Raw genomic sequence first — 13,052 nt, forward strand, 5'->3', positions numbered from 1 at the left:
TAGTGTTTTTCTCTGTTTGTCCTCTTTTCACATGTCTCCTCCTCCACGTTGACTGAACAATTCAATTTCCATGTTTTCCCATATCCCATGTTTTTCTTGTCTGTAACAACATCTATGTTCCGTCTGCCCGTCCTGGGTGAGGGGTCCCTCCTCTGTTGCTCACCCTGAGGTTTCTCCTGTTTTTTCTATGGAGTTTTTCCTCAGTGGATGTGAGGGTCTAAGGGCAGAGGATGTTGATATGATGCTGGGTAAAGATCTTTGAGACAAACTGCTTGTAAAAGTGGCCTATACAACTTGCCTTGCCTTGTTCTTGCTATCACAGTTATCATCATCTGCAGTGCTGCTGCCTGCTCCTGTGAAGAGCCTGCTACTCTTCAACTTCAGCTGTTGTGACTACACTTCATCGCCATTACAAGCCATGTCACCCACCTGCTGTCTGCTCACTTCAGGAGAAACGTCTAGTTCAGCAGAAGGAAAGACAAGATGAAGACATGATGCTGGTGAGCAAAGAAACAAAGTTTAATGCTGGGCTCACATTTCTCTAAGTAGTTGGCTATGGCTAAATTTATAAAGAGATCCTTTCAACAGAAATCAAGCTGACTGCATAAGAGGACCAGTATGGACTAGGGTTGTGAACGATAAACCGATGCGACCGGATATTTGGTTTAACAAGTGAGAGGTTCGGCTGTATCGGTAGCAGCCTCCTGATACAAATTAGCCATGAATTCCTAGATGAATCGGTTGTAGAGTCATGGATCGGTTATCGCTATGGGCTAGAGTGCATAGCCGTTAGCGGTGTCTTTAATAACTCATAAATCAATCAACGGGCCACGTAAAAACTATTTTTTTCAGCGAATATCTTAGTTACAACACGATTCGCTAACTGGAGTAGTTTCATGTTGTGTCCCATAACGTGTGGGAGGGGGGTTTAACAGATGACGTCCTGATGTTAGCTTTGCTGCTGCTGTTAGCACTCCCCATCCAGGAACTGCTCCTGTCTCTGCTGCCTGCTACAGTTAGACAACCTGGTCCGACCTGCGGGCGTTGAACACCGGACCCGACGTGGAAGCATAGACAAGGCTTTTAATTAGCCATAACTCTAAACCCGGCTGAAAAAAAGCAGCTGTCTTCGCTGTAATCGCCGCGACCGGCAACTACGTTTCGACGTAGCCTATATGTTTTGATATGAGCGTTAGCTGCTGTTAGCCACTGCCTGTAGCTCAGCTAGTTAGCTTCATTAATAAACAAACGTAATACGTAGCGGTCTTGTTGCTAAGGTAACTCCGCTGCCAGCCCCTGGAAGAACCGGTTCTTAGCTCTGACCCAGCAAGGAGTTGGTGCTGAACCGAGAACTGGTGCTGAGCAGCACTGGCTCCGAACCAGCACCGGAACCAGCTCGGTGGAAAAGGGCTAATAACAAAAACGTTCTCACAGAAATCGGTCCATGTCAAAAAATAAATACATTGACATGTGATTTTGACAAAATATTTTTGTCCCGTGCGTAATTGTCAAGATCCGCATTTCGATTAAACTCACCTTTCTTCTTTTGTACGAGTTGTTGGACGACTGCATTTTCATTTCATTTACTTATTTCCCTGTCCTAAGTCATGTTTATGGATACACAGTTGAACATATTGTCATTTTACCCTCGGCATTTTCCCCTCACTTTTTTGAATATCTGTTGATTCATGTCATAAACACGTTTTGTTCATTAAAAATGTGTGGTGTTTATTAAAAATACATGTTGTTCATTCAAATCGGTTGTTGTTTATTGTAGAACAATAGGGTATTAATTCGGTGATTTATATACAGATATTGATCGCGCTATGTGACCACATCACTACGCACGGTGGCGTGAGGGACATTTGAAACAGCTGTATCAATCATCCCTGCAGCGACTACTGACACTTCAACCAGTTTTGCCTCTAAACTTCAAAACTATGACATTGCATACATTAGGACCTGTTTATGTAAGAATTCAAATTAGTTAGGTCATATTATTATTGCATGAAACACACAATACAACTTTTGATCACAAAAAAACTACCGCACGTAACATTTTACTTTCCGTAGTCAAAAACAGGTTCGCGCTAATAACTTTTGAATGGCGTGACGTAATTTCACAAGCTTTCCCAGGATTGGTCGGTGTTGAGTGCTGAAGGTGGTGACCAAATCTGACGGCTCAAGCTTGTGTGGTTTTCGAGGAAATCGCTGTGTATCAATCGTCCCGTGTATCAATCGACCCGGCGCTCCCCTACTATATTTGAAAAGAAAATATTGTACTGTAGCCTATAGGCTACTGTAAGATAGTCACTTTCATAGAATTCTTTATTTTATAAAATATCTACAACAATATTAACCGTAGAATCGAATCGTCCTACACTGTATCGAATTGGATCGAATCGGTCTGTAATAAAAGGATATCTTTTTTGAATCGAATCGTAATCTGTGTATATAGATTCATATCGAATTGTTTATCACAGAGAGATGTGCAACCCTAGTATGGACCCACACCACACAGTCACTGAAGGAGACGCAAGCACGGCATAAGGCATGATCCAGATGTTTAAATGTTGAAATGTAAGAGTAGATGAGCTTTAAATGCACAGTTCTAGATTTTGTTTCTGTAAATCAAATATGAACCACGACAAGGTGTTCCAGTGTCTGCAGGGGAACTTTACTTGAAGTTATTTTCACATGTTCTCTCAGTAAAGCTCAAAACAAATATGAACAGCACATTATACCCCCCTCCCCTCCCCCACTGCACATAGATTGTAGCGTAACAATGAAAACAAACGGCTCATCTATTCCTCTGAATACGACCGTTTTTCTCCACTTCTGCAGCAGAGACTCTGAGCTTTTTTTAAATTCTGAAAAAAGAAATCACTTTGGAGTAACAAGCCAAAGCTGCTTGGAGAGACAAGACGCACTGCCGAGTGACGGCCGATGAGAAGATGTGGAGGCGCAGCGAGGAAGTATTACTGAATGAACTGTGTGAACACGTAAAGGAAGGAGCGGGAGGATGGGGGAGCTGAGGAAACCAGAGAGAGAGAGAAGAGTGTAAGGAGGGAAGAGAGGGATTTGGGCATGGAGGAGAAAAAAGCTAGAGACATATGGTGCTGAATAAATTCATACTAATGAAGCCTGACTGATGCTCTGCTTCTAACCAACACCTCATCTAATCCGCTCACTGGGAAAGAGACACAGATGGACATATACACACACAGAGAGGGAGAGGGAAAGAGAGGAAGCAGAGGAGGAAGAGTTAGTTGGAATACCCTCTTGTCTGGAGGCCCAGATTATCTCTGGCAGTGAGGCATGCTGGGAGCCAGTGAGCCACAGCAGATTGTGGTCTGGCCAAGGTTACAGTAGCCAGGACCGGGATTGGATTGGACCACATTTAATGGTCAGTGTTGACGAAGGACAGCCAGGAGCTGTGTCTCTGAGATGTAGGAGCTAACAGAAACTGATGGGAACAGCACAGCCTGTGTGTGTGTGTGTGAGCTGCAGACACAAGCTTCATCCAACAGGACCAGAACAAAAACACTTCAGGGCCAAGACTTGTCTTTGAGCCACAGATGATGTCTGATTGGCTGGGAGACAGCAACTAGTCATAGTCAGGACAGAGAGTGAACATGAGTTTGCTCACAGTTGATGTCGGACCCTGGTCCCCTGTGTTCTCCCCTGAGTTCACACACACACACACACACACACACACACACACACACACACACACACACACACACACACACACACACACACACACACACACACACACACACACACACACACACACACACACACACACATGAAACACAGTAAGTATGACTCCTACCATCTATTGCCTTACTACAGTACCAGGAGGGCTAACAGCTTATACTGGACATTTTAACTCATTGAGTGCCGCGCTCCTTTCCAAAGTTTTAGTCAAGTGTACCAGCAATTTAGACCATTTTTGACCTTTTTAGTAGAGCCACTGTGTATTCTATATTATTGCCACCAACACATACATTTGAAAAGTGAAACTTTCTGCTTCAAATGGCCACAAACCGTTTGTTTCTACGTGCCTCTGTTCCTGAGAAAAGTCAAGCTAAACATGGCTGGGTTTCACCAAAATCCCTTTTTTTCTAGAAAAGGAGATAGAGCGTCTTTTATGAAAGGTGCTCTGTTTGTGCCTGTCGCTCTTCTCACACTCGCATTTCTGGATCAAAGGGCTCGTGTAAGATAAATATATACAACAATTGTTGTTCTATTCACAAAACCACCATCGGGGGGGGGGGGGGGCGCCACTAAACAACAATAACACAGCCTCTCGCCGAGGAATGTGATGGTCTCTCGGCCACAGCAGGTCCGGAACACCGGCCCCGCCTACTGGCCGGCGGCCTGCTTTGGCCCAGAGACCATCACATTTTATGGCGGGAGGACTTTGGGGAGGACACGGTGTTGCTCCAGATGAAGACCGGACGGGACTGTCGGCTGAGAGCTTCCTGTTTCGGCTCCGAGCTGCTGGAAAAGACGAGTTATGATAAAAACTTCCAGATCATGAGCTGTCATGAGTTTTTGATCGTCATCTATTTCAGTTCTGCTCGTCGTAGAGTCCCCAAATTTACACATAAAGGTGTGTTAAAGTGTCTAGTTTCATAATAAATAAATAAAAAAGCAAGAAAATTATGTTTTTGGCACTCAACGCATGGGAACGAAAAACGAGAAATTACGTGGTTGGCACTCAATGAGTTAATAGACCAGGTCCTGCAGCACATTTGAAGGGTGTATGGTTCTTGGTGGCTTTAATCATTGGTGTCCAATTAGGCCAATATGTTAATATTAGTGTGCCATCATCTGTCAATTATTATTATTATATATTTGTTAAAGCTTTAGTGCGTAACTTCTACGTGTCTGTGAATATCCGTTTGACCCAAGTCACTACAAGAGGAGATGATACAACACTGATTAAGCCGTTCGGCTCCTCTAACACCTCGGGTTATTTTTCAGTATTTGTTCTTTTTGTATTTGGTGACGTTTGGCGACATTCCCGCGCTGGCTCACAGGAAATAATGGTGCGTTCCAGGCAACCCGTAACTCGTGTTTTTCTGACCCGTGAACTCACGGGTCGAGTGGCCGTTAAAGTGCACTTTCACGGGTAACGGGTTGCCTGAAACGCTACAAAGTCGTAAGTCGTGACTTGAAGCCGTAACTTACGGGTTCAACAGCCTGCCTGGAACGCAGCATAACGCACTCTACTGGGTTTTATCAGGCAACGAGAAGGGAGGGGGGAGGAGAGCGCTGCTAGAAGCAACATGGCGGAGAACCCAAAGAAGCGATCCTACTAATAAGAAAAAGCCTTCCCGTTCGGCAGAAGGTCTGTTGGCCAAGAAAGAGTCGTAGCCATATTGTTGTAATAACGCAGAAATCCTCTAGGGGGCGATAGAAGTTACGCACTATAGCTTTAAGCTTCCATTTTCACACTATGGTCAAAGTATAGTCTGAACTGATGAAAACAAGCAGCTGTTAACTGGAGTTAGGAGTTTTTCCTCAGTGGATGTGAGGCTCTAAGGTCAGAGGATGTTGTTATGAAGAACAACATGTTGTTATGTGAAGCCCTTTGAGACAAACTGTAAAAATGTTTTGCCTTCCTTGCCTCAGTGAAGGGAACAGTATCACCCATCTGTTTCTTGTTTTATTACAATGTTTAAATACAGACACAAAACAGACACTTTAAAAGACTTGATGAGGTCAGGAGGCCTTCATCATCAGCTCCTGTTTAAAAAAAAAGATGATGACTGTCAACAGAAAGGAAACTGTGGTTGCCAACATTCACCACAACCTCCTCACCATCAGTTGTTTTTTTACTATGCAATAAAATCACCATCAGGTAGATACAGGTAGGCACTCTCCATTTCAAGCCTGGACTTTTGTCTCATGAATCATGTATAATGGAGCATTTATGTTGTAATTGGCACATCTTTTCTGGTCTTTACTGGCACAGGTTGGCGCCAGTAAAAGCCTTGGTAAAGACACAGGGTTGCTCTAGTTTATTTAGAGGAGCCGCTGCATGTTCAAAGGTCAAGTTTGATCATGTAACTGACGTGTCATTATTCTGGAGAGATCTCATTCATTGCAGTTAGTTTTTCTAGCTGAGATGTACTTAATCAGTTTAAGTCAATTATCTATCATGCCATAATATTGACATTTCCAAACCACTCAGTTAATTGAGTAGTCCCAACCCCCCTGATTGAAACAAAGGAAAAAGAGGGTCAGATGGGTGGCTACAATTACAGGTCCTAAAAGGTCAGCTGAATGGCAAGAGCAAGATCTGGGATATCCACACCTACAATACCCTGGTGGTCATCAGATCAGACTGGCATAATAAGACGACCAAATGAAGAGATAGATCAAGACATCGAGACAAGGAAGCTTTTCACAATGTATGTAGGGTTTTGCCCCAAAGTCCAGCACCCTCAGGCTGTACACTAGGCAGATAGAAGGAGGCCAAGGACTAGTGGAGATCAGAGCCACAGGCCAGTATGAAACAACAAAGATCAATAAGTACATTGAGAGGATGGCCCCAAGTGATCAGTTGCTTATTGAATACCTCGGGCAGCAGAGGCCCGATGAGGAAGAACAGATAAAACCATCATTGGAGGACAGGTACCTGCACAGGATGTACCACTTAGGGCTGGGACGATATGCTTTTCTCCCGATTCGATTCTTCTACGATTTTTTGGATGGCGATTCGATTTAAATTGCGATTCTACGATATTGCCGATTCTCTTGATTTTTAGTCTGCATTTTTAACATTTATCTGCACACAAATACTGTAGGAGCCTATAAATGAACATACTCCATTATAAAGTGAACTCAAACCCTTTTCAAAACATGTACTCTCTGTATGTAAAAAAAAAAAAAAAAGGCTAACAAATGCACATTGCACAATATTTCAAAAAATTTCAACAACAAAAAAAGATCGATTTTTGAAAAAAAAAATCTATTTAAAAATCGTCAAAAAGGATATCGCAATATTTATGTGAATCGATTTTTTCTCCCACCCCTAGTACCACTGGCAGGTAAAAGCAGCTGATACTGAAAAATCCTACCAGTGGCTGGAAAAGGCAGACTGAAGACCAGCACAGTCACAGCAACACAGAAAGAGGCTCTGAGCACAAGTTGGATAGAGGCTGAGGTCTACCACACCAGGCAGGACCCCAGGTGCAGACTGGGCGAAGATGCCCCCGAGACAATCAAGCAAATGCAAGAAGGGTGTAAGATGCTAGCAGGCAGGGTGTTGATGGACCTGTGTGTCCTAAGTTCACCTGAATTTCCTCCATCTGATAACTCTATTTGTAAATACTGATGAGGATTCCCCATAGCATCTGGGCCTCAGTCCCAAAGCCTGTTCCTGCTGACTGCCAGTGTCTGGACTCTTTGACGACACACAGATCCTCAGATCCGCATGATGCGCTGACAGATTATTAGCATGACTGATATTCTCTGATTTTCCTGTCAGCACAGTAAAAGCCTTCCAGTGGTATTTTATTTTTACAAACTGCTTACTAACATTACGCACTCACTTAATGGATTTCAATACTACATGCCCCATGAGCATTAGCATGTTGTCATTTCATGTGTTAGCAATATATCCCATCATATTGAGTTCTGCATGTTAATGACTTTATATTTAATACTCTCTATAAAAAATGAACTACTTGCATGAATGTCTGACTTTATTCTTTCTTTATGATGTACAGTTAGGGTTGCAAAGGGGCGGAAAATTTCCAGTAAATTTCCGGTAAATTTCCAGAAACTTTCCATGGGAAGTTAAGCTGGGGAATATCGGAAATATTCCAAATTGGAAACTTTCCATGGGAATTATGAGAATTTATGGGAATTACTGGGAATTTATGGAAATTAACTGGAAATTGGGGCTAATTTAAACAAGCTGTATCATGTGAATATTTAGTTCTGTCATAAGCACACATCCATGCAAAATAAAACAATTAAAAAACTAGGGCTGACCCGATTATCATATTTTGATAATCGAAGCTTCGCAGACATAAAATCGATCAAAATCGAAGCTTTGACGGCCGGGGGGGGGGGGGGGGGGGGCGTTTGTAATGCCGCCAGGGGTGGCAACGACAGCCCTAATGTCTGGGGGGGGGGGCGACGATCGTAGCGGAAATAATGAAAGTAATGGCAAACAAACACTGCATATCTCCAAAATCAGGCAGGTGCCAAGTAGCCTACTCATTTTAATGTAACAATTACCGATGAGAACCGGTGTCAAAAAGGAAAAAAGAAAGAAAAAATAAACAATCGATCACGGACTTCATGATCGATTACCATGGCAACGAACGAAGCTTGAAGCTTCGATTTTTTGGGGTTAGCCGTATAAAAAACATGACATTTCAACAGATTTTGCTGCATGTGATTGAGGAATAACATAGATATTCAAGTACTTGCATTAAATCTGGTTGTTTTAGCCAAGATTATGCTACAATATATTTTCTCCAACTATATTTAAGTTCCATGTTAAGGGCCAACCTTGAATTTTGTAAATTTTGGATTTATTCCCGTTAATTCCCATATATTCCCGTTAATTCCCATGGAAAATTTCCAACTTTGAAAATTCCCAGAATTTTGCAACCCTATGTACAGTATTATTGTAAATTGAAAATCTTTGTATCAGTCAGAAACACAAATGTGACGGTTTAAGTGCCACAATATCAGTGTGGTTCGTGGCCTGTCAAATGCTATGCTCAAGTCGAAATTCCATTTTGTCCAAAGTACTGACATTTCCATCAACCTCAGCTGTGCTTTCTCCTATTAGCATGCCGAACTCAGATGGATGTAACCATGTTAGCAGCTAGCATGGCTGCAAACTGCTGCTCTTTTTTCTGACGATTCATTGTAGTGACAATTAACCAGGAGAACAGTTATCCACTCTTTCATGGACGATGAACTGAAGTGTACTCACGATGTTGTTGTGTTCAGGCAGGTGGTTGTTTCTCAGCAGCTCGTCCTCCTGAACCAATGGGGAGGGTCTGGGAGCAGGAGGGGGGGTGATGTCTGCAGGTAGGGAGCCAGGATTCCCCATCCAGTTGATAGAGTTACCTGCAGAGACACAGGCCGTCAGTGTGTGTGTGTGTGTGTGTTCTGCAGCTGAGTGGGTATGAACCTTCACATCTATTTGGCAGCTTTATTGTCAGAGCTGTCGGCAGCTTGATAAATCAGAGTTTTATGGGAAGTGCATTGACGCATCGATCCAGACTTTAGTGTTTGGACATCATGGCTCAGTGTGTATCGACATTCTGACTGACAGCTGCTGTGATTGAGTGACAGCTGGAGGTTCCTCGCCTCACACCTCTTGCGTGCGCACAGACACACTGTAACTCTTAGCATGTTGCTGACACACACAGACGTGGAGTTGAGTTCAAGCTGTGAACATCAGTGCAGGAGCTGCCATCCAGACACACTCATCACGTCCAAGTCGTTTTCATTTATTCCCTTTGAGCTGCAGCTCAGAGGTTCACTGCTGGTGATGCATTCATTCTAATCTTCAGATGCATTATTTAAAACAGGCTTTATTAAAACAATATGACAGCAGCCGTTCTTTCCATATTCCAAATATCCCCCAAATACTTCGATGCGTTTGGAGAAGAAGCATCTGAAACAGCAGGCAGAGCATCATGGGAAATCTTATCCTTGTCTTCTTTATGACATTTTTAATAGAAAAATAAATGTTTAGAGTTAAGATCAAGTTCTGTTCACAGAAACCTGTTCTGTATAAATAAGATTTTGGACCCAGTGTTCATCTGCATGCATTAGGAGCAATTTTGTTTCATTGTTTTTGTGAAAAAAATGTTTATTGTGTTTCTTTCCTGTCAGGTTAGGTCAGTGGTTTGTGGAGCGTGCATTAGATGTGTTTTAAGAACAGTGGTAGAGTCAAGTGTGGTTAGCATAGCTTAGCATAAGGAAGACACAGTCAGACATTGTCATTTCCCAGATCAGTGATGGATTTTTCCACTAATGAGTCATCAACAACTTTTGATTAAAATCCCAAATTATTAATCTTAAAAGGACTCTAACTGAAATGACAAACTCAACTATAACATTATTTTACTTTGACCAATCAGCAAAAAGCTAAAAAAAAGTAATCTAATCCTACAGAAAAACATAATAAACGGCCTGGTCAAAATGTCTGGATCAAGTGTTTATGACTAAAGAAAACCTCATATGACTGAAACCAGTATGGCCCTGTACAGATCTGGAATTAACGTGTGTCTTCAGTAAGCAGATCACAAGTACACATCTGTTAAAGGGATAGTTCACCCAAAATTGAAATTTCACTCATTATCTACTCCCCCTCATGTGGACTGGGGTCCGCTCGCTATTCAGACATCCCGCTATTCCGACATGTCTCTATTTAGACATCCCGCTATTACGACATCCCTCTATCTAGACATGCCGGTAGTCCGACACTTTTCGATACCGCTATTCTGACACGTCGTCTTTTTTTTTTTTTTTTTTTACAGCTGCGATACCCAGGCGCGTCTCTCTCTCTCTTTTCTTTTCAGCATGCCTATCACTGGTTTGATGAGGGAGTGATGTTCTTAATCTCAACAATTAAACTATCAAGTCACAAACAAAACTGACACACATGATAAACAAACAGAACTATGCTGCAGTTTGTTTGTCAAGTTAACCTGTCACCTTCAGCACCACGGACAGCGCCGCGGATGAGCCGCGGAGCTGCAGCTGTGAGCGTCTCTGGGTTTAGGGCCTGGGGCCTCATTTATCAAAACTGTAAGTAAGCAGTGTAAAACTGCTGCTACTAATTTTTTTGCTTAGGCCTAGGGCGAAAAGACACCCAAAATATTTACACCTTTTTCAGATCTATCAAACTGTGCGTACGCACAACTCTCCACAATTTCTCTTTGATAAATCAAACTGGATCCAAGAGCACGTAAACACACCTCCGCCCCCGGAATGCCTAGACACAACCATATATGGTCAGCACGTGCATATTAATTAGCCATGTGTGCTCTGTGGAGCAACAACAAAGTGACAACGAAGACAACGGGCGGAGGGTGGGGGAAAGAAAGCGAGATACATGGCATCGGGCAATAAATCAGTCAGAAAAATGATCTTGCATTTTAATAAGCTACAATAAAAAAAAAAACCTCCCAAATCTCAGCTGCCGGTGTGTTTTTAAACTTGGAGGGTTTGTTTTTTCTTCTCTAATAGGCCTATGTATTTGTGTATGAGAAACAGATGAAAAAAAAAAAAAATCAGAAGGACACGTCTGACTATAACGTAATCAATCAATGTCGGAAAAGTGGAATGTTTGAAAAATAGTAAAGTGCCGCTACTCCGACAATGAAAAAAAAAAAGTCTGAATAGTGGAACGCTTGAAAAATAATGTTAATGCCGCTATTCCGACAATTAGAAGTCAATGTCGAAATAGCGGCATGTCGGAATAGCAGCATGTAACCATGTGGACTAAGGGCTGGGAGAAGTTTCAGAGTCCTCCGTGGCTTCTCTGAGTTACAGGGGGTCTCGGCGTAGCAGTGCATGTCCAATAACGGTTGCAAATGGATACCACTTTTCTTCGTAACAAAAAGACAAAGACCAAAAAACATCCAAATACCTCCATGCTGCTCGTTTGTAATGTCCGTCTTGTATTGAAGCCCCGAAATGACGTTGGACGGCCAAATCAAATAACCAATCAGACGAGAGCTCATCTCGCCAATCAGAGTCGGGAAAGGCGGGACTTTCCCGGACCTATCCTACGAAATAAAATATTGCCTACAGGAAGGAGGCCGACATTCTAACCACTTTGTGCAGAGACAACAACCTCCTGCTGAATGTCAACAAAACCAAGGAGATAGTTGTCAATTTCCGGAGAGGACACACTCAACACCCCCCGCTGACCATCAGCGGTGCTGCTGTGGAAAGAGTGAGCAGCAACAAATTGCAAACTAACAAATTCACATCTCTCCTCGCCAACCACAAACACCTCTGCATCACGCAGCTTGGAAATCAGCTCTCCTCCTCCCAGACTACTTCTGCTTCATCAGTCTGTGGAGGTTTGTTCGTGTTACCATATATTCGGCCACTGGGAGCTTGGACCTCCCGGGCCAAAACATCAGTTTCTTCCTGGAAAATGTTTGGCTGTCTGGCGTCGCTGTCTCCCTTGTCCATGTCAAAATATAAAATTACAAAATTGCAGTGCGCCTCGCCCACAGCGCATTTAAAGGTGAGGAGAGGAGCTCATCTACAAAACTAGAGCCCTCTATCTCACTTGATGATCATTTTGGATCTCATTTCCTTGCTTTACATGCAAAAGAAATCTGTACAACCAACAGACAGCTCTGTTGTCAATGTGCTTGTGTATGTGAGGACAAGAGAGAGAGTAGGGGGTGGGTTAAAGGGATACGCCAACATTTTTTTAAATTACGTATCTTGCCTCACTCCCGAGTCCATGACAAGCTGATAGACACCATCCTTTCGACAGTGCGTGCAGTAACAAGGGAGTTGGTGCACAGCTGATTAGCTTAGCTCAAAAACCCCGGACATCTATGGGTAATGCTAGCCTGCCTCCTCCTAAAGTCATCAGAAACACTCTTCAACAACAACTCTAAACGGACCGATCTTCGTCTCAGAGCTGACAAAACTCTCCGGTAGGCTAAGGCATCTTGAGCGGTCAAATGCCGCTAATGGGACGAGATCGGTCAAAACGGAGGGTTCAAGCAAAGACGGTTTATTTTGGTTCAAGCTAGCTACATCAAGGGTAGGTTAGCTTCCTATTTCAAAGTAAAAGCACTTCTGTGTGGAAAGGGCAACGGGTGTTTTATTTTGTGAAAGTAACGTTAACCGGAAGTGCGTTGGTCACAACGGCTAGCTTTAGTAGCGCCGAAGCTGATTTCATTTTAGCTCTAAACTCTGTAAATATATCACTTTATCAACATTTCAATCATTTTTAGGTGAGAAAGTAGCCGTTTAGATCAGCAGTGTGTCGTTCATTTGTCTAAATACCAGCTGTTTACAATTTTGTT

General features: G+C 42.9%; 1 protein-coding gene across 1 annotated transcript in view; it reads right to left on the reverse strand.

Moving 5' to 3' along the window:
- Nucleotides 1–13,052, reverse strand: part of gfra3 (GDNF family receptor alpha 3) — a 58,404-nt gene that overhangs the window by 4,377 nt on the left and 40,975 nt on the right. Inside the window, exon 7 of the mRNA XM_083980134.1 lies at nucleotides 8,972–9,108. Coding sequence (XP_083836260.1) covers nucleotides 8,972–9,108 — 137 coding nt within the window. The remainder of the gene's footprint in view (nucleotides 1–8,971; nucleotides 9,109–13,052) is intronic.

The sequence above is a fragment of the Trachurus trachurus genome, assembly GCF_905171665.1.
Source record: "Trachurus trachurus genome assembly, chromosome: 10".
NCBI lineage: Eukaryota > Metazoa > Chordata > Actinopteri > Carangiformes > Carangidae > Trachurus > Trachurus trachurus.